At 47.7% G+C, this 21423-nt stretch overlaps 8 protein-coding genes across 8 annotated transcripts; 3 read left to right on the top strand and 5 right to left on the bottom strand.

The window, feature by feature from the left end:
* F5Y00DRAFT_88410 (GroES-like protein) lies at positions 1-1668 on the top strand. The gene is made up of 3 exons (XM_048014300.1): positions 1-256; positions 309-679; positions 746-1668. The coding sequence occupies exons 1-3, from the start codon at positions 146-148 to the stop codon at positions 1569-1571; spliced, it is 1308 nt and encodes a 435-aa protein (XP_047864190.1). The 5' UTR covers positions 1-145; the 3' UTR covers positions 1572-1668.
* Positions 1669-2241: 573 nt separating this feature from the next.
* F5Y00DRAFT_88399 (uncharacterized protein) lies at positions 2242-3848 on the bottom strand. Its single transcript, XM_048014299.1, has 2 exons — positions 3395-3848; positions 2242-3337 (listed from the first exon to the last, which is right to left on the bottom strand). The coding sequence occupies exons 1-2, from the start codon at positions 3666-3668 to the stop codon at positions 2403-2405; spliced, it is 1209 nt and encodes a 402-aa protein (XP_047864191.1). The 5' UTR covers positions 3669-3848; the 3' UTR covers positions 2242-2402.
* A 181-nt stretch (positions 3849-4029) lies between these two features.
* On the top strand, positions 4030-6337 carry F5Y00DRAFT_238676 (uncharacterized protein). The gene has a single exon (XM_048007992.1). It carries the CDS (start codon positions 4653-4655, stop codon positions 6189-6191), a length of 1539 nt encoding a protein of 512 aa, XP_047864192.1. The 5' UTR covers positions 4030-4652; the 3' UTR covers positions 6192-6337.
* On the bottom strand, positions 6260-7515 carry F5Y00DRAFT_88484 (uncharacterized protein). Its single transcript, XM_048014301.1, has one exon. It carries the CDS (start codon positions 7254-7256, stop codon positions 6327-6329), a length of 930 nt encoding a protein of 309 aa, XP_047864193.1. The 5' UTR covers positions 7257-7515; the 3' UTR covers positions 6260-6326.
* Positions 7516-10291: 2776 nt separating this feature from the next.
* On the top strand, positions 10292-11811 carry F5Y00DRAFT_238680 (cyclin-like protein). Its single transcript, XM_048007993.1, has one exon. The coding sequence runs from the start codon at positions 10469-10471 to the stop codon at positions 11486-11488; it is 1020 nt and encodes a 339-aa protein (XP_047864194.1). The 5' UTR covers positions 10292-10468; the 3' UTR covers positions 11489-11811.
* A 526-nt stretch (positions 11812-12337) lies between these two features.
* F5Y00DRAFT_262652 (uncharacterized protein) lies at positions 12338-13349 on the bottom strand (the record flags this gene model as incomplete). Its single annotated transcript, XM_048011417.1, has 2 exons — positions 12338-13030; positions 13107-13349. 2 exons carry the CDS (start codon positions 13347-13349, stop codon positions 12338-12340), a joined length of 936 nt encoding a protein of 311 aa, XP_047864195.1.
* Positions 13350-14318: 969 nt separating this feature from the next.
* Positions 14319-16907, bottom strand: F5Y00DRAFT_88501 (phosphate permease). The gene is made up of 4 exons (XM_048014302.1): positions 16329-16907; positions 16136-16196; positions 15544-16084; positions 14319-15489 (listed from the first exon to the last, which is right to left on the bottom strand). Exons 1-4 carry the CDS (start codon positions 16801-16803, stop codon positions 14485-14487), a joined length of 2082 nt encoding a protein of 693 aa, XP_047864196.1. The 5' UTR covers positions 16804-16907; the 3' UTR covers positions 14319-14484.
* Positions 16908-18690: 1783 nt separating this feature from the next.
* On the bottom strand, positions 18691-21229 carry F5Y00DRAFT_238687 (homoserine O-acetyltransferase). Its single transcript, XM_048007994.1, has 3 exons — positions 20925-21229; positions 20420-20810; positions 18691-20370 (listed from the first exon to the last, which is right to left on the bottom strand). The coding sequence occupies exons 1-3, from the start codon at positions 20962-20964 to the stop codon at positions 19344-19346; spliced, it is 1458 nt and encodes a 485-aa protein (XP_047864197.1). The 5' UTR covers positions 20965-21229; the 3' UTR covers positions 18691-19343.
* Positions 21230-21423: the final 194 nt, after the last annotated feature.

The following is a 21423-nucleotide window of genomic DNA, read 5'->3' on the forward strand; positions in this document are numbered from 1 at the left end:
CCCTGTTCACTTACCCCCAAATTTGCTACTCTTCTCCACGCTTCAATCCCGTGCCTCATAGTCCAAAACGTCTAAGAGGCTCTTAATTAGTTCTAACCTGAGCCCATATCCCACTTCATCCCACGCTACTAGCAGTTATTTGACAATGGCGCCCTCCGCAATGGATGATGTAGCGCCAATGCAGTTACCCGTTTATTCAAAACACTCAAACAAGGTCACTGCATCCGTCTTGCACGGGCCTCGAGATTTGCGATTAGTAAGTTGTCCCTATTACTGTAATTTGGAAGTGAATTAACCTAATTCGATAGGAAGTCAGAAGTATCGAGGCGCCTGGCTTTGGTGAACTACAAATTGCTATCAAATCCACTGGCATATGTGGCTCAGATGTCTCATATTATAAAAAGTTCGCCAATGGTGACCTATGTGCTTGCGCGCCTTTGTCCCTTGGCCATGAATCGTCCGGTACGGTCGTGGCTATTGGGCCCCAGGTCGGTGGATTCAAGGTTGGTGACCGTGTTGCTCTAGAAGTTGGCGTTCCTTGTGGCCAGTGTGGTATCTGCCGAAAAGGCAGGTATAATCTGTGCAAGAAAATGCGATTTAGGAGCAGCGCCAAGAGTGTCCCTCACTACCAGGGAACTCTTCAGGAGAGGATAAATCATCCGGCAATCTGGTGCCATAAGTACGGGCAACCCCCTATTTGCCTATCTGCTACCTAGGTATATACGGCTACTAACTATATTATTAGACTACCAGATCAAGTTTCCTTCGAAGCCGCTGCCCTACTTGAACCCCTCTCCGTTGCTATCCATGCTGTAAATCGTGCTAGTCCCACGCCGGGTTCTACAGCTCTGGTCATTGGTGCTGGAACAGTTGGACTTTTGACTGCCGCAATGGCACGTCAATCTGGTTGCACGTCAGTCACCATCACTGATGTGGACGCTGGTCGTGTTAACTATGCACTGAAAAAGGGCTTCGCTACCCATGGTTACGTTGTTCCTAATCCGTCAAATACTTCATCTAGCAGCTCCGTATTCACGAATTCTGGAAGCTCCACCCCCTTAGATCCTGGTGCAATGACCCCGGCAAGTTTGTTTTCCAACTCAATTCACGACCGGCTCGAAACCGCGAAAGGTCTCGCAACTGATATACTCTCCCTGACGAGGCCACCGCTAAGTCTACAAAATGAAGATGAAGACGAAGGCGTTGACGTGACGTTTGAGTGTACCGGAAAGGAAGCTTGTATGCATACTAGCCTCTATGCTACTCGTCCGGGTGGTAAAGTCATCATGGTGGGCATGGGCACACCAATTCAGACAATTCCGATGTCTGCTGCACACCTAAGAGAAGTTGATATCCTGGGAATATTTCGGTATGCAAATACGTACGGAACTGGCATAAAACTACTCTCTGCTCAGGGGCAGGGTGGAGCTGGCTTCACCTTACCAAGTCTCGACGACATGGTAACCCATCGATTCAAAGGTCTCGGCGCTGCAAAACATGCTTTCGAACTTGCTAGCAGGACTATGGACGATGACGGCAATCTCGTGTTAAAAGTCGTCATCGAGGCTTAATTTTTCTCGTCTACTTGATCATCATGGATACCCTTCCCCTATCTCCTTTCTTTCGAAAAACGAATTCAAGCAACAATAGCAACATAGAATATCGACGAAGCACTAAAAAAAAAAAAAGCATTTAGAAGCTTGGGCGACATTGCACTGGTGATTCGGGAAGCAAAAACTTTTATGAACGGCTTGAGGGCCCGGTAATGAAAAGTACTGCAACAATTTTCGGACTGAGAAGCACATCTGACATCAGTTCACCGGCTGCGCCGAGATATTTCCTTACATGCCTATATTTCTTCATTATCATTTTATCGCGTTGCTCTATTACGACAAGGCATGGGATAAGTAGACTGGTGCCATTGAGGCTGGGCTGGGGTAGCGCGAACTGGAGATTCGCAACATTCGCATTTGGGTGCAGATATTCTGTCTTTTATATCCCGGGGATGCCGACTTTGCGACTCGGCCGGTTAATCTCAGTTTTTCTTCGTTTTCATTTTTCCCCAGTCTCCCCGATATAGGGGTAATGCCATGATGACTAGCAGAAGCGGATCAATAATTGTCACATAGTTTTAATGGGCCCGAGGGTTTCATAAACTAATCCATTAATCATTTGCCTCGTACTTTTTTTCAATCCATTGTGAACCCCAATAAGCCTTGTTGTTAAGTTCAAGACCTACTGATATCGTAATCCCGTCCGTCGTAACTCGACTTTGGCTTGTTGCCCAACACACAACTTGCCTAACCTAACCTAACCTCTAAAACGCCTTGCGGATGCAAAGAACCATATTGCAAAGTGCACCTCGTCTTGGATGGACGCCTATCCCCTAACAACTATGTCGCTTATGAAATCGCAAGGTCTCCCGGGTTAGAATGACCAAAGCTTAGGGGTGTCGTATTTTCCACCATTCGTTTGTAGTGGGCTTTCGTGCTCTCAACGACACTGTGCTTCTTGCCGACATTGCGGGCTTCCGTGACACTCTGGAGCACCTCGTTTAGGAGCTCCATCAGATGTACATCGTTGGCCTCACTAATCATCTCCTCCTCGTAAGCATTTGTGTCGGATGGCACTAGTAGCGATAGTCTATTAACGAGGGCCTGGATAGATCGGAGGATTGTATGCGAAGGAGTGGTCTGTTGACCCTCGGAGAGATTCGCGGCGTTGTTCGGAGATAGGTAGGATGGGGGTAGCCGTTCGAGATATGCAGTGAGAAGGTTAACGCGAGATTGCAACATCTTGATAGCATTTGCCTTAGCTGTAAGTGCCGCGATCAGTTCCTCATCCTCGCTAGTTAGTATGTGCTCTTCTGATTTATCGTCCTTATCTTGAGCATCGGTTGCTTTCGCAGGCTGTTTACCCTTGGGGTCCGACTCTGGTTTCTTCTGCTGCCTGGGCTCGACCACCGTGGCGTTTCCAGCACCTCGAGCCACGAAATCCATGCTTATCATCTCCGCCTCACCCGTCTCTACCGAATAGGGTAGCTCCCTGAATTTTAACTTTAGAGGGGGATCTCCGTCTCGCATCTCCTTGTCCTCGCCTTGATCCGCTTTTGGTTCATCAACCTCGTAGATAGATTCGTAGATAGTCAAGGGGAGCTTGCTTCCTGCTGTTTGTTGGACGGCCTCTTCAGGGTGGAATCCGAGTAGTAGAGACGACTCATTATGCTCTGATAAGATCCAGTTGTGAATAGGGAGTATAGATGGAGTCGGGCCACTCTTAGGTAAAACGGTATACCAGCCGACAAGGTCTAGTTGGGGAGATTTATGTATTGTTTTCACTGTGTAATTCACAGTCAGTAACTATAACCATATGGAAAATAGATAGGATGGCCTACTCTGCTCTAATCGCTGTGCGAACCAGTTGGCATCAAGAACGATATTGCCATCCTTGGCAATAGTGGCACACTCGAAAGCATGCTCAATAGTAACTTCTCTTCCATTCTGTTGTCCTATTAAAGCGCCAACTACAGGTCCTTGTTGCGCCCTTAGGGAATGTCGTGTGATGTAATCTGAAATTGTGAGAAGGACGAGAGGATGGAGAACGGCCTGGAGCCCAGAGTCTGAAGACTTCTGTGATGAAAGTAGGGGATTTGGATCCACCACACCCATCTTGTTGATTGCTTCCTAACGGGACCAAATGAGAAAGATAATAAGAAAGGAATTTGTGAAGTTAGTTTGCTAAATTGTTTTTTGTAGGAATGGAAGTTTGTAAGTTACAAGTTATCGTAAGGCTGCAGTTGTACCTTTAAGCGGTACCTGCCTTTAGTAGGTGCCCCGCGTTGGGTTGGCTGTGCGTTTGTGGCTTTGCGTTACTTCCATCAACTGGCCTAGGCCCACAGGTCCTTATCTAAGACAGGTACGTACCAGGGACAGGGTTAGGTACATGTATGGTGGGGTCTAAGCTCTAGCTTAGCCTACAATTCCCTTCAAATTGTTCTCTTGAATTAACAACTTCTAACTTCTTCAACCTCCTAGGATATTCTATGTCAGTGAGAATATCTACTTGGTTAGGTGAATAGGAACCACCTACGGATACCTTTTATTTATTTATTTTTCGCCATCGCCTGCATAATGGAGAACAGATTCATTACCCGAGAAGTATAGTCTCTAACTATTTCTATACAGGTCTTTTGATTGTATTCTCATTTTTTGTGGTATTCTTTTCAAGACAAGTTACGTGAAATATCGTGCAAGTGCACAAGATCATCCCTTATCCGGCCTCTTTTTTGACTATCCTTGACTGGATAGAGATTCGATCTGCCTCTTCCCATTGCTCTTCTACCATGTGCTTTTTGAAAGAGACAAAATGGTGTTCTGTGAGGTCTAACGTCTCTTTCGTCTTTGACTTTGATAGCTTTTTTGTCTTAGTAAATCTTACCTATTTTAATCCTAGTCGAATCTACTCTATACAAATACTTGGATGACTGGCATCGTTACTCTCCTCTTGGTGATTCGGGCCCTTCGAACTATTACGAGCAACTAATATCTGCCGTTTCATCGGCTAGTCCCAAACTTATGAGCAGATCTCACTCCCAGCAATATCTATGAGTCTTCAGCACTAAGCTCAGAAAAAAAAACACGCGGTATTCAGGTATGCCGGGACACTTTGGCGAATGCTGTTCACTTCCCTCTACCCCGAGGTCAGCTATACCTGCGAAACGATCAGACGATGATGTTCAATTTATATCATCCAAGCCTGTTAAGAGACCAAAGATGAGCGAGCAAGCTCCAAAGCCTACAGTTCAGCAACAGAATATATCGATAATGCCTATCACGCCTATGCCTCAAGTTTCTATCCAGCCTACTGAGCTCAAGGACTCTGATAGGCGGATTAGTACAGGCATGGTTGGTCTCCCTTCAGATTTCAATACCATCGAACTCGCCTCTATGCTAAGAGGTGTTTCTCTCCCTGTACTAGAAAGATTTGTCCTCGACCAACCTTCTCGCGGGCCGAGACCTCCAAGCTCACCAGAGCTCTCGCCCAAGCAGTTACCACAAACAGTTGCACCAGCAATGCTGAGTGTCAATACCAATGGGAACAGCCCTAGAGGCTCTGGATTTGACATGGCACCTATGCCATGTATCACAATAGGCCAACATGCGGCCCAGCCAGAAGCACATTCTACAAGTTCGCTCAATCCTAACTTGACAGCCAACCAATTACATGCTCTCAAAACGTCAGTTCCCCATGCACACCCATCGCCTCCTAGGCCGCCTAAAGAGGCAGATCCGAAGAGTTCAGCCATGCCGCCACCCCCAGTACCAAACACTGAGATATTAGCAACCCCTAAATCCGCACGAACTGGTTCCCCATTGAAGACCGCCACTCATATTACTGCTACTCGGTCAGATACAACAAATCGGCCGTGCCAAGTTTGCGCCAGAATGCGGCAACAGGCAGATCTTGCGAAATTTCAAGGGTTTTCTATGTTCCCTCATAATGTACCACACCACATACTTCCACAGATCGCCTGCCATCAGCCGTTCACTCAGCATCTTCATCCTCAAATGATAGCCATGGGTCCAAGCAGCATTCACTCCCTTAGTCCAGGCTTCGCACCAGTCATGATGCCTATCAATAGCAACAATTTCACTACCATTCCAAGTCATATGACTAGCCCAGCACAGATGAAAGATCAAGTCAACGAGAAGAATTCTAGGCCAAGCCGCGCAAATATCAATGACCAAACTCAGCCTTCGTCAACTTCAGTAACCGATAAACCCCAATCCCCCACGGTCTTGAACCCAGTGAAACCGCCAGCATCTCTTATCCAACATACCTATCGCAAGCCCTCGCCCAACTTAATTGTAGACGTCGCAGAGACGTGCCAGGAGAAATTCCCCTTCGAGGACGTCGCGAAAAGACATAATGTATCCGTAGAGAAGGTCTTTGACGTCTTTGCGGCCATTATCCAGGTCCCACTTCTACGGTGCCCGACCGATAGGCGACGAGCAGGGAAACTTGCTACCACACGTGTCAAAGAGTATACAAAAGCCAAGAAAGCAATTCAAGAGGCCAGTAACCAGAATGGTTCCGACTCTACAGATCAAGTAGTCGTGAAGCCTTTAGACATCGCAAATCGGCTAGGCCAGGTAAATTTTCCAGATGGATTCAACTTAGAAGAATCGTGAGAAAATAGAGGAATGGGGCATGTCACGTTTGAGAGTTAAATAGGAGTGTAGGGCTACAAGGAGCGAGATTATCAGTATGTATTCCATCTATCCGATACTATGCGCACAATATCTTATTAATCTACAAAGTCCATCTCATTTTACCACACATTTCTCGGCTAATTGTAGCCAAATGTCTTCTTCTTCTTCGTCAACTCCTGGCGCAACATATTTAGTACGCGAGCTACGTACAATAGGACGTACCGTTTTATCGCTATCCAAGAGCTCTTCGGATCCTTGACTAGTAGGCCTAATATGATCAAGCTTATTGATATACGTCTTCGATCGCCGGAGGCGGGGTTGCAGTGACGGGGCTTGGCGCGTGTCTTCCTCTCCGTCGAATACTACTACGCTATCCCCGCGGGGGCCGGTGTATTCCTTGTTAGTCCGTAGACGTGGCGGTCGGCTCACCTTAGGCTGCTGTTCCTGCTGCAGCTGAAAGTCTGATTCCTCTTTGAAGGGATCGACGTACTCCTTCTTCGTCGAACGCAATCGCGGCGATCCCGAAATCCGCGGCAGCTCTTGTTCTTCCACATGCGTCTGCTTTGGAGCAGCCCTTTTATTCCGCTGGCTTCCCGGTACGGAATAAGGTACGTCCTCTTCCCAGACACACTTGCCGTCAACCCACCTACTCGTGCCCCTAGGCATTATGGCATCGGGTCCACCACCGGGGAACTCGACATCAACAGAAGACGAGCATAAATACCGCATCTCACCCATCGCGATGTTCGCCGCGCGCTGCACAACTTCCATACGTTCCAACAGCCGCCGCACCTCCTCCATGTGCCCTGCGCGCTTATGCGCGTATATCTGGTCCATGAGCTCCGTGCGCCGGTCCCGATGCTCGCGGCGGACCAGGTTCGACATGTACATTGGGTCACACTCGGCGCAGGAGTCGTCGAGGTAAGCGCGCGGTGCACTAAGCTCAGGTTGCGGACACGGTTTACGGCGTCCCTCGTCGCAGTATTGGTCGTAGTGTGTTAGGACGTGCCCACAGGCCATCTCAGTTTGTGTGCCGGTACACATGATGTATTTTCTTTTCGACTTTAAAAGACTAAAATACGATAAAATTACCTTTTTCTAATATTGAGTCAGATTTCTACTTCTGCTTCGATACTCTCGTACGCAATTATGCTTCTTTCCTTGGTTGGTTTATGGAAGCGTCTAGATAGTCACCCCGATACATTAAATAGGAGGCATCTGGTAGTAAGAAGACATTGTTCAGACTAGAGCCTCTCTAAGAGATAAAGAGAAGCGTTCTCTTCGGTTCTTGTATCTATCCTATTGTTTAATCTAGCGTCTTTCTCTATACCAACAAGTCGATTGTGAGTGAATAGTAGCTTTCAAGGCAGCTTATACAAAGGATTTTACCCCTATTGTTTAAAAGCCGCACAAAAGGGTATTGAATACGGGGTTTATGGTAAGTCTTGGATTATACAGGCTTATACCTATGTAGTCTGATTGTACTTGCTTTATAGTTGTGCGATAGGCCGTTCTTAAGACAATGGGATAGAAACTTTTTCTGACAACAACATTCGTTTTTCGTACGGCGCCAAATGCCCCCTGAAATGAAGGGTTTCCATTGTCTACAGTAGTAGAATTAACCCAACTGCGCTTGTTTAACTAGAGAGCGTAATCAGACTAAACTACTATCTTTTATCGAGAGGTTAGTGCTAATGTATTTCGTTCGCACCTTGAAGATTTCGTCGATTCGTGGCGCCAAAGTCAGTTCTTAGTGTTCCCGTCTCAGGTACATTGCTAATATACCCATGGTGTACCCATAGCATTTAGATGGGAATATACGCTATATGAAAGGGCTGGTGGACTAATCCATCTTGGAGCCATATTACGCGGTTAAGAAACTGGTTCAGCTAGAGTATGGCATAAAGTTCCATATCAAATTAGGCATCGTCTAGGTTCGTGGAAGTGTTGTAGGTAAATGCGCCCCGGAAAATACCGTATGGCCCTATACGCAAGATCCGCAAACCACGATAGCTTACCAAGAGATTGCAGACTGAGGTTTTCTTCATATAAGACGTCACATTACATATTGTAAGTCACCCTTGCGATTTTTGAAGCCGGCAGAACAGAAGCCATGTATTCTAGAAACCCTGGCGGACGATCGTGGAAGTTGTTGCAAGAACACTAGGTTGGAACTACATTAAATGATGAAATAAACGTGATAGGGTAGCTCGTACTTTTAAGCGACCGGACTATTAATCCATCAGTCAGCGGCTCACTGCGTACAGAGTAATCTCGATACGCGAATGGGAACTACAGATCCAGGTAATACGGTACGACGGCGCGGAGGATCCGCCGTATGGCCCGGTCTAAAGGAACGCCAAGAAGGTGAAATATCAAATTGTTAGCTGCGAGCGTGGTTATAGGAACGTATTGTTTACGTAGTAAGGGTCCTAATAGATCTAGAAGTATGACGTGGCCGGGGATAAACAGGGAGAAGCGAGGGCGAGGGTAGCACCTTGCCGGCAAATTCGGTCCCATCGTTTAACTGCAAAGTATCAGAATCAGAATCCCGACTTCGGCATCGGATCTTGCGCCAACAGACCAAGTCCAGACGGATAGCTGGCTTGGCGTCCTATATAAGACCCGAATATAAGTTGTCTTTACCGAGTGACGTGTCCAGGGGCCTGAACCGTAACCGGCCCTCATGATCGTGCCTTGACGGCTATACACTCACTTGCACCGAACTGGCTACAATACCTCGTTCGGCAGTAAAGCCGGTGGTCCGGGAAAGTACTCGTTGATCCGGGGAGTCAGTGATCTTTCTGTCGTTATACATATGAGTGCTTTAACAAGGATCATGACCCCCACGTAGAAAAAAAGAACACGACACGCCTCGTAGGGTGAATGGTAGTTGCCATCCTGTTTTGGAATTATTCCATATTTGTTCCATGGGTGTTTTTGTCCCGGTTGCGAATCTGACAAGGGCCGATATGCCTGATACACTCAGGCTGGTTCCGAAACTGGGTATAATATCCTAAACAAGTTCGTCCTTCTGTTCTGCATATGAACGTGCGTCTCCCCGGCGGCGAGTCCGGGTGCAAATAAGAGAGGCATTTTGTCTTATTGGTGGCACCTTTGATCCCCAGGCGAACTATCATAGAGTGTATCCACAGATTGGCGAATACGCCAAGACTCGCCAGGATGGTATCCCGTCAATTAGGTAGTTAGCTAGCCTCGCATAATGGGTCTTGTACAGTGACTTGTATGGCGCTCAAGGGAACATGCTGGTGAACCCAACTTCCAAAGAAGCAGAGAGGGTAGGGCAAACTGCTGTAACAGCGGACCAGGGTACCAAGTGGCAAGACTGCAAGATTACCAGGATAAAGGACGGCTCGCGGATGCGAGTGATTGCATGAACGTTACTTAGCTTCCTGCAAGAGGAATTGGAATATTAAACGTGCAGGGAAAAAACGGGAGACAGAAAAGGAAGAAGTTTAGTAGAGTCAGTGACGGTTTTCAGGATTGTTGGTTGAAGTTGAGATATTGAAACTGAGTACCGAAATCTGAGGCTTGGCTGTGGCGTCAGCTAGATCCCTGTCGAGTCGTCTCCACCCGGGGCCCCGGACTTTGCTCCCAGCCTTACTACCTATTTAACCTAGAGCCTACGGAAGTCCCCATCAAAAGTTTTGTCCATACGTGCCACCTGACAGCTTTTGATGCAGCTGTTTAGAACCTGACACCATGCGGCAGCCAAGATTAAAATTGTATACAAAATTTTAACTTTTATAACATATCCAATTTTAGTTTCAATATGCTAATGAAAACATTAAAATTGGATCTATTATAAGTACAAAAGCTTCTTTATACGCCTATATAACTTTTATTGTTTGAGGAGAAGATTTTGAGTTATTATGTATAAGCGAAAGTAGTATAATGCGCTCGATGGCCTACAGCTGTTGCCAAGCCCTGTCAAAGCTAGTCAAAAGCTAATAAGGGCTGGCCTATGGACAAAACTTTTGATGGGGACTTCCGTAGAGGATTCAAGATGGGGACCAAGATAGGACACCCCTGTCAATCTTATCAGCTCACGGCTGTCTCAGCCTCAAAGTCAAATTTTCGCAGCCTCGCATGACATGACGTCTCCAAACATTAGGTCCCTACCGTAGGTACCTTAGGTAGTCAACAAAGCTTGGAGATTACCTATACCAAAAAGATTGAACACACGTAGATGCGCCACGATATACCAGTTGATTCCCCCCATCCCCTAACCTAAAATGGCGCACATGACCAATCCTCTCGCAACCGTCGACCAGCTATACCAGCGGACCTCCTTCAGCGCGCTACCCTCCGACCTCCAAGACGCCATCTTCTTCGCGACCCAACGTCTGACCCAAGCCGCCGGCATCCTGCTCCGGCTCCCCCAATCCGTCACAGCCCAAGCCAACGTCGTACTCGCGCGCTACTGGCTCGTCGAATCGCCTCTGTCCCACGAGTTCGCCGATACCTCCGCCGCGGCCCTCTTCCTCGTCGCCAAGCTCAGCGCGCACCCTTGTCTGCCCCGCGATATCTGCAATGTATACGCCTACCTCCTATCTCCGGCCTCCGCTCTCTCTAAGAGCGGTAGTAATAATAATGATGGAGGAGGAGGAGGAGGAGGGAGGGGAGACGTCGACGACAAGGATAGAGGGGACCCGTCATCATACTACCTCTCGGAAAGCGCATACGCCTCCTTCCGATCGCGCATCCTAGCGCTCGAGGCTCGCATACTGTACTCCTTATCCTTCGACACGCACGTCGCGCTGCCCCACCCCCTAGCCATCACCTACCTCCAAGCGCTAGACTTCCTCGACCAACCCCGAGCCGAGATCGCGCGCCGCGCCGTCGCGTACCTCAACGCGGCGCTCCTGTCGCCGCAGCTGCTGTACCTCACGCACCAGCCGCACGCGCTGGCCGTCGCGGCGATATACTCGGCGGCGCGCGACGCGGGGGCCAAGATGCCGACGTGCGCGTGGTGGGAGGTGTTCGACGTGGACCGCGAGGAGCTCGGGTTTCTGGTCGTCGGCATGCGCAGTCTCGAGGGCTGGGTGCGGGCGCAGCAGCGGGAGGAGGATGGCGGTGTGCTGGCGAGGGGGATGGTCATCACGCGCGCGTATGTGGAGGGGGAGATGAGGAAGAGGGGGCTGAGGATCGGGAATGGGAGTGCCGGGGCCGAGGCTGGTGAGGAAGAGATGGAAGATGAGGAGACGGCCCTTATGCGGCAGATGGATGAGAAGGCGGCACAATTAGACGAATGAGGGCTGGAGTTAGCTCAAAATCTGTGGGCTGAATAGAGCTTAGAAGGGCGTCAGGGACTGCTATTTTTAGATCCTATAACTTCACGCTACTTATATCCGAGAAGGATGGGCAAACTATGATCCCCAGCATCTTAATAGATGGAAGATTAGTTACAACCTACCTTATAAATGGTCTTTTAAGGTTAATAGTACGAACTTAAGTCGCCCTAAGAAACTATAGGGGTAGGAGAAGATGAGAATGTATTAAAGAACATGACTTAACAAGGATGGTTTCCTTCGCAAGTCTTATCTAACTGATTATGATCTCTCCTAGAGAAATTTACAACCCATTCTCCCTCCTCCATGCGGCGGTAACCCTGCCTGTTTAGACTAATTAGCGTCGAGCGTCGGGTTGATGATTTCCATAATATGACCCTACCCCTACTGAATGAATAGACCACCTCTCGCAACGATGCAAAATGAAATAGTATGGGTTCTGAAAACGCAATTATTAAAGAAATCCTTATTCGGATATTCATCGAATCCCTATTTCACCCGTCCTGTTGAAGGAAAATCGATTATACAGGACGAGACAGCTTTTCCCTGGGTATCTCATTCCTCGTACAATCAGAGAAGGCTCATGGAGTGGCGCTCCAGAAACCTGCATTAAAGATTAAGAAATGATGGAACTGAAACCCGGACCAGAGATTGCATTACGGTCGCGATGGCTCACTCATAAAGAGTTCCAGGTGAAAAGTAGGTAACAGAAGTCGAGTGGCTGGTGGACAATGAGGTTTGAACTAATCACTAACTCAATGACCTCCGTTACGGCTTTGATTACACCGTGAAAATGTATGAGATGGTCTCCCATCAATTATCGTGGACCCCAAACGGGTCGGAGGAGTCTAGCAGCAACTTAACTTGCTGCAGAAGCTTGACGGTGAATTCTTGCCGATGTATTTCGAACTCGACGAGTGCTGTGTCCAGAAATTCCTCCTCCAACTCCTTTCTGTCTTCCAGGGAGGCAGGGATCTCGTTCAAGTTGCGAGATAATCTCCTCTTCACCTCTAGTTCCTTGCATCCGAGGCCGACGGGGAGCCACTGGATGATCTGCTTGGCCTCCTGAAGGAGACCCCTGCATTTGTCATTCTTGAGTACGCGGCAGAGAATGATGCACTGATCGAAAACCTCCACGACATTGGACATCTTGAGGACGGGGTACTTAGAGTAGACTGCTCGGCAATTACGATATAGGTTTGCTAGCGTCGTGCCGGTGCCCTTGATGTCCATGGCCTCAGATGGTACCATGTAGAGGTTGTGTTTGTAGTTGTTCTCGACGCAGTCCATAGATCGTATCCAGTCGAAAATCAGCGCGAAGTCCATGCAAGGACACCATTTGTGTAGCCATTTCACCGTTGCTTCGTCAGTGACTTGCAACGCAGACTTAGCGACTAAGACAAGGACATCTTGGTTGAAGCCATCAAATCGCTTCTCGGGGTAATCCATTAGGACGTCACCTAGGCTCCTTGGGGCGGGAGCAGTATTAGCCTTCTGTATTATCAACTGTGGTTTTGAGCGTCAGTTACCAGCGTTCCGTAAGTTTTCGATGTAGCTAGTAGAAGGTAGGTAGTTTACTTACGGTGGGCTTCGTGAACCGAGAATCGCAAGGACTAGGGTGGCCGAAAGGTTGCTTTTTGCCGGTCTGTTTGGGTTGGACTGCCGGTCTTGAGGGTCGAGATCTAGGTTGTTGACGAGAAGCTACTTTACTAGTGCAATTATTGAACCGAAGCATATCAGGCGCGGTAGCATAACCCTTCCACTTATTTTGTTGAGATCTCCTTATTCTACCCTCACGTCTCTTTCTGGGCCTATTATTACCCATGTCGAAACGGCTGGTTATGAAGGGAACTCGGCACAGTAAAGAAGGAACTAAGAGGAAGAAGAAAGACACGAGAGGAATTTAAAGGAGCAAACTGGTGAAAATTTTCTGTGTGAATAATGGGCGTCTAGGCAACGCTTCTTAGCTTCACGTTTTGTGATTGACCAGGCGATGTTGCTCAGGACGATAGAGTCTCCATAAAACAATGCTACATTGCACATACTTCTCTTATTATAACAGTTCCACTTTCCCAGGTATGTAAAGGGGGGATTGTAGATCTGGAAGGTGTAACTGGGAGAGAGGGCCACTTCCTACATATCCATATATGGTTTCTTCATGCAGACCTAGGGAAAGAGTGCCTGCTTATAATATATACATACATATGAACAACTTCAACAGACTAAGCAGGTACCTACATGTAGCAGCATATCTTCACTTCAGCAGATCCCAAGATTCTGCTCCAAGAGAGCCCCCTATTCCATCTCAGCTACATTTAATAAAAGTGTCTAACCTATAAGACTACCTAATTCAGGCTTACAGATATGTACTCGTTATATGTACCTCTATTTTGTTATTTCCTAGTTTTTTATTTCCTAATTACAAAAATCTTAAAAATTTTGGCAGTACACAAATTACCCCTTTCTTGGTAATCACATAAGGTATGCGTGAGTTAGGTACATTCGGCGACACTTCAAGTTGGTCTAACTAATTATTTTATAAAAACATTCTACTCAAGAGCCCCACTAACAATAATCCCTCTAGAACTAGACGAGGATAAGAAGCTCCAAGTAATAGTACCTACCGTCCGGTAAAATTGTTATGAAGTTGGTAAATAGAGGCCTATAAAAGGGGTCGAACTACACTAGAAGCGAAGTGCACTCGCGACGAAGATCCGAGGTCGAAACACGATGATAAGCACAAAAATTGCCTATGAGCACCGTCATAATAGCAAAATGATACAATACCAAAGAGCCTGTTAGTAGTTCTATTTCTCAAGACGTACAAGGCATTAATCTTAAGTAAGTAAAAAGCCCCCCGAATCCAAATCCAACCCAACCCGATCCGACCCGTACGCCACGCTTATACCCCCCTTTAGAATCGAAGTTGCCTTATATAGGTCATATAGTCTAGATACCCCTTACTTTAACAGGCTTCCCACATCTTGCAGCCGTATATTATCCATAGCGAGAGTGTTCCCTCCTCTATCTATCCTACCCCACCCAGCCCCCCAACCGGGCAATACGCCTGCGTTCGCCACCACCGTCTCCCCTGACATGGCGAAACCCGCTGTTGAGCTCGAGCTGGCGGCGCAGTCAACCGCATTACCGCTATTACTGCGCTTCCAGAACTTCCACCCCCTTTTCGGCTGAACGTTCTGGACTACCGTTTCGGGTGTCGTCATGATACCCGTCCGACCACTCGGCGCCATGCGCGGGTAGAAGAAGCCGGCCGGTTGACCGCCCGAGAACGGGTTCCACCACCGGCCCTTAGACCGTTCAATGATGCTGCCGTTACGGCCCGAGTTGTACGATGTCGGAGGCTCCCCCGCTAGCTCTTCGAGGGTATAACCCTTAGTCTCGGGAATGAGTAGCGACGAAAATGTCCCGCAGAGCATAAACAACGCGAATATCTGCATCAGCCGGTCGAGCCAGGGCGTGCACGATTTCCCTGAGCAAGGGGTAGGAGCGTCCTTTGTGAGAAGCGGCAAGGAAATAACTTGCGCGACGATGGCACCCACTTTCCCCATGGCTGCCGAAAGCCCGTGCCCGGAGGAGCGGTATCGAGTCGGGAAGCACTCGCCGGGGACGATGAAGGTAGTGGTATTTGGACCGAAATTGAAGAAATAGTTTGCAATGACATATAGGGCCAATAAAGCACCCTTGCTGAGGCTATTGTACATGAATCCTAGCACGCAAAAGGTGATGGTAAGTATAGCGAATCCGATAATCTGGAGTGGTTTGCGACCGATGCTATCAATCGTCAGTATCGCAGTCCAATATCCAGGTAGAGAGCCCGCAACGACTAGGATGATCGTGCCGACTGCGCCGTTGAACAATATTGTATAAAGCGAGTCTCCATCGGCGTAACCGATCGCTTGTAATATTATCTGGTTATTTAACCCTAAACCATAGAAAGCTAGGTCCTGCACCTCAAGGTTAGTCAAATTCGGCCAGGAAGGTAGCTAAGGGGTACGCACTAGAAAAAACCACGATAGAGTCGTTCCTAGCAGGACTTTGGCGTTCTTCCATTGTGTGAAGTAAGTGTATAAATCGTGCCAAGACGCTGAAGGTATGTTGAGCGCTGGAGCGGCGACTTTCTTCATCCTCGCTTGTGTTATTTCATCTACCTCTCCTTCTGACTTGCTCGACATGTACGCCTTGATATCAGCAGCTGCTTTCTCGACGTCCTTCGCTACCTCGAAGGTATATCTAGGCGTTTCGGGGATTGTAATGCGATAGTAGAGAGCAAAGCAAGCCGGAAAAGCTCCAACTCCCACAATAATACGCCAGCATCGATCGGCGGCCGTCTGACATGCATAGTCGCATTGGTCGACGGTCGGGGCGTTTCCGAAGGCGGTCTTGAACGACGCGGTAACGATAAGGGCTACGACGGCGGCCAGCAATTGTCCCATCCCTTGCATGGAAAACACCGCGGCCATCATAGCGCCGCGCCATCGCGTAGGCGCAAACTCCGAGGTGATGACAGCGCTCAAAGGATAGTCCCCTCCTATACCGACTCTAGCCATGGCATTAGCACAAATTCGCGCGTCTTATTGTTCGTCGTCTTACCCCATCATAACCCTCCAAAACGTCATTAGACCAGTGAAGCTTATAGCTTGTGAGGCCGCAACTATGTAAACGTTAACTTTTGGAACACTAAATCCCATTAATAGTTCCCCGTGTTTGGGAATTTAAGTGAACAATGAGAGCCGTAGAGGGTTATAAAGAATTGGCGTCCAATTAAGGATATTTCTATACTTACCCAAGCAACAAGAGAGAGTCGAGAAGACAATAATGCCTAGCTCAACTCCATACATCCGCCTTCTTCCGAACTTATCCGCCAGCCAACCAAATAGGATCTGACCTACGATGATACCCGCGCTCGTTGACGCCTTCAGAGTTTGGCTGACCGGGGTCGGTAGGTGTCCAAAGTTCCCTCCATACCCATTCTTCGCATCCTCCGGTGCTCCATGCCAGAACACAACACCGAGTAGCGTTGTTACGAGATTGATGGCGAAAATATCGTACGAATCAAGGAAAAACCCTATACCAGCGACTAAAACAGCCCTCACATGGTACATTCCAAAAGGAACTTTATCGATTTCTGATAGCGCGAGCCGTCGCCGTAGATTCGGATCCTGGATGTGGCTGAAATCGTTGAAGAAATTATGAAAAGCTCGATTGCCGCCATACGTCCGGTCATAGGTTGCCGGCGTCATAGGTTCCGGCGTGGCCATTGTCGAAAAATCTCGACAAGCTTTTGCTTTATCGTAAGTATTTCGTAATATCGGCTGCGGAAGCAAACAAATGCATAATTACCCAAGAGGAGATTCGAGCGCTAGATTCGACGAGGCTACGATGTGTTCATGGTGCTGTTTTTGTTAGACGAGCCCACCGTCCGCGTGAGAGTATACAATGCGGCTATACCCGTCGGGAACGCACGTCTTACGGCCGTCGATCCTGTGAAACCGACTTGCTATAGAAAAAATACGGATGCGGTGGGTAAAATGCGCTGGGTATGGAATAGAAAATAGCAACAGATACCAGATGAAAAGTGAAGTAGCTAAGTAAAACGAACAGAATTGTGTAAGCCCTTGGAGATCTAAGACAGAGCCTCGATGCGCACTGCACTGGGGCAGGGAGGGATGTAATCTGACGCACTCCGAAGATCGTTAGGTTAATTAAACCTTTTCCCTGTGTCTGACAAGGTCCCATCGACCCAATGGCGTGGGTGGACGGATTTCTCGGGAGGCTCCTAAAGGAGTTTAGGGGTTAAACGTTAGATATATGGGCTGAGGGGTCTTTCGTTAGGATGACATCCAATGCGATACGGCGATACGGTGAAAGAAGATGAGCGCTGAAGGGCAAAGATGTAAGAGGCGCAAAAGTCTAGGCTCTGTAGCCTTGACACCCCGTTCCACGACCTACCTATTTGTGTGTCCTGGTGCAACGCTTTGTCGGACGACAGTCCAAAGTGACATGGTGTCGAAAGGTGATGTGATGTGTTATAATCAAGCATGTTAGGCTTATGACAAGTATCGTAAAGCTAACAGCTTCATCATCACGCTCGTCTAGGTACCTAGCATTCGGACCGGGGGTGGGTATCGTAATTGGCCTACTATTATATTTGCTAAATTTCATCGGGGTTCATGGTTAGGGAATAAACATAGGGCGGGTATGTAATACCTAGTTCTACATGCAGTCTGTTCAAAACGTGGGTGTGGAACTACACTAGAGCTGCTCTATACCATACATATGCATGAGTTCGGTGAAGTTCAAGTGGGACTCATCCGTCCAAACCATATCTTGGAGGATCTGGGCACGCTGCCAAAGGTGAGGTGAAAGCAGGGGACGGCAAGGATACGGCAAGGATACGGGCACAGGTACAAGATGCAGTTGCGAATGAGCAGATGAGCCGCGTTTACGGGTGCGAGTGGGATTTCGCGGGGCGAATCGACGCATAGTACCCACCGGCCCGCGATTTAGAGTTTTAAAGATTACTTAACTAAGCACCTTATCAACTTATCAACTTAGTCTCTTATGTAGTCCAGACCCATGTATCTATTCCCTTTTCTTTTCTTTTTTTCCCATCTCAATATCGATGAAGCTGAAGTATGAATATATTACTCGACGCGTGGCAGATGCTTCTTAATCTTGGGAGTATCAGCTTTGTCCCCTCTGCAGGAGACATGTGCTTAGGCAGTTAGGATAAAGCTGTGCAAAGCGGTCTAATGAGAAACCATTTAGCTTGGCGGCAAACGCCCAGGAAGTCATCTTATGCAAGGTAATATCGCCAATCGGAGTACAGAATTTCGGAACGTGGTCTAAATTATTCGATCCCAGCAATACAGGCCTGCAAGCCACCACGCTTCCATGTGTTACGCGCTGCGATGCAGTACCTGCCTAGGCTGGGTAGGCATATTTACATTACCTATATCGCGCATTTCAATTCATAGGCGTCAAACAGAAACATCATTTACCTTAGATCGTAACGGTGATCGTTTGTTAAGCTGATAACGGGTGATATATATTCGAGATCAGGTAAATAATACAAACCCACAAGATCGGCAACGTGACGATCATTAACCCTTCTTTTTTCTGGGAGGGGAGTCTCCTCGTGGGTGTTTGTTAATCACGGATATCTGCATTATAAGCACGTGGTGGCTACCATCTAAGAAGCACCACATGTTGTATAACTGCAAGTGTTAGGGTTTCATGTACTATCTTATATTCCTTCTAGAAAGGGGTTTTCAAAATCATATCCCGATTTTATAAATCCCCGAAAAAAAGATTGTGTATTCCCAGTATAATTAGTTAATCTATGTTTGTTGAAAGATAACCTCACTTCCTAAACAATATATAGTATAAGTCATAGCTCCCGATATTCGTCAATATTATCATACCTTAGAGTTACCGGCGCTCACCGAAACCCCAAATTTGCACGTATGCAAGTTTACTTGGCTCGGACCAGCGGCACCACACGCTACCGCAGCAGATGCTACCGTATGTGGTTCAGTTGGATGCGCATGTCATGGGCAGGATGTCTGATTTGACGCTGGCTATCTTTACCAATGACTCGGGACGACTAGGTAGGCATGCCATGTTCTGTATGTATGTCTCTCGATCCTAGACATAACCCGGAACTGCCAAGTATCAGCTCCGGATTTCGAAACATGGCTTAACCGTGGTAGAAATAAACTCAAGGTGGGTAAGTTTCTTTTAACTCGAGTAACTCAAATATCAATTCATTCGCCATAGTCTGGTGTACATGAGCTATTCACCATGCTGTGATGTCTTCTACTTCTGCCTCTCCGAAAGTGCTCGATTTAGTTAATTGGCCAACGCTAGCTGCCTCCACGTGCTCGCCTTCTCTAGCCATAATGTCTGGCAGCGTCTCGTGTAGGAATTCTAGGATATACTTGTTGACTTGTTCGAATTGCAGCAGAAAGGCATCGTGGCCTTCTTGGCTGTCTATTTTCTCAAGCCGGGCATTCTTGATGTGCTCCGCCAACTCCTGTTGCTCAGCAAATGTGAAGAGCCCGTCACTTTCGATCCCCAAAACTAAGGTGGGCTGCTCAATGAGAGCAAGTGCCTCAGCGATGCTACTGGCGCGGTATCGAGAAACATCGTGCGTGTCTAGTTTCCGCGTGATCGCAATATAACAGTTACTGTCAAAGCGCTTTACAAATTTCTCGCCTTGGTAGCGAAGATATGACTGAGCTGAGAAGTAGGTTGTCGTTGGCAATGAATCACCTTCGGTAGGAATGTCTGTCTTCGGGCCGGAGAATTGGGGATCCAGTGATTGACCGTTGGTATCATTATGAATGCCCGTGTCGGCCTCGCTAGTGTGGCTATTGTGCCTCGATAGCCGAGTTGTCTTATGCCCATCATTGTGAATATGAAAATGAGCCTCAGATGGGGTGCTCGGGCGGGGTCTTTCCCTGATGGTTTGGCGCCTAGCCGGGTCTGGGATATTGCGCCCAAACCGTGCCTCAAAGGAATTCCGACTCCGGTAGGTCAAAAGGGCGGACATACGGGCCGCTCCAAGGCCAGTCTTAGGCGGATCGGAGAATGAATAATACCCATCGTCATACTTCGGGTCTGCATATATGCTCTGCCGTTGGGCTTCGCCCCAACTAATTCCCCAAGCGCTATGGCGGCTTGAAGTAGCGATGGGAACAATACTCCGAACGTAATCCTTACCGAAATACGCCCACTCGAGGACAAGCATACCGCCCATGGATCCACCGATGACGGCAGCTACTTGGCGTACGCCTAGGTCGTCGAGAAGAAGTTTATGCAAACTGTCTTAAGTCAGAAGTGGATCTGGAGTTCGATTGAGTTGCGACCTACTTGACATCGTCTCTTATTGTGGTAAGAGGAAATTCGGGGCCGTATCTCTCGTTGTTCGGATCGCCATCCTTGACTGTTACCGGACTGGCCGTGCCATAGGGGCTACCTAGACTATTCATACAGACAATGAAGAATCTAGAAGTGTCAAATGCACGGCCAGGACCGCCGAGAAGAGGTCCCCACCAGTCGCTAACATCAGCTGAGCCCGTCAATGCATGGCAAATGACCATAGCATTGTCTGCATTTGGAGACAGCTTTCCTCGGGTTGTATATGCCAATGGTACATTCCGTAGAGTAACCCCGGACTCGAGAGTGAAGCTTGGAATGATGGCAATTTCCTGGTCTGGAATCAGACTCGCAAACGGGTTCTCAGGTTGCTGCTGAGTTCTTTCTTCCAAGTATTCAGCCACTGCTCTATACTATAGACGCTTAGGGGTAAAGAAGCAGCTAGCTGTATTAAAAGCACGCAAAGAGAAATCATGATAAGAAATAAATTCTGACTGACCATATTTTGGCTGCTTGCCAATAACAGTTTCCTGTGTCATTTTGTCGTATGACAGATAATTCTGTGAGTATAATAGATGTATAATACCTGGTAAGAGGAAGATATATTACAGAATAGAGGTAAGTAGTTAAACGAATAGTAATTCAAAGACCGTATCAATCTCTCGTAGACGCTGTAACATAATTCGCTAGGTAATCTGTTTCTGGGAGATGTAACAAGTATTTATACCGGATTTGATTCGCACGTCATTCTGTTACATGCGCAAGATGCAGGCGGATGGTGTTCAATGGATGACTCCCCCTCCAGATATCGGGGATGTAATGTACCTGACGTAGTGTAGATACCGATAATTTTTCGCTTATGTAAGAATGTCATTAGTGGTCCGAGCGGGATACCTTAGGTATCTACATAGGTACTTAGGTAAGTACAGTTTTTAGGTACCTACTTGGGGATGTACTCGATACTTTAGGTGGCTATACAGTTCGCAAATAAGTCAAAG

Source organism: Daldinia vernicosa (assembly GCF_022497035.1).
Source record: "Daldinia vernicosa strain CBS 139.73 unplaced genomic scaffold F5Y00scaffold_27, whole genome shotgun sequence".
Lineage (NCBI taxonomy): Eukaryota > Fungi > Ascomycota > Sordariomycetes > Xylariales > Hypoxylaceae > Daldinia > Daldinia vernicosa.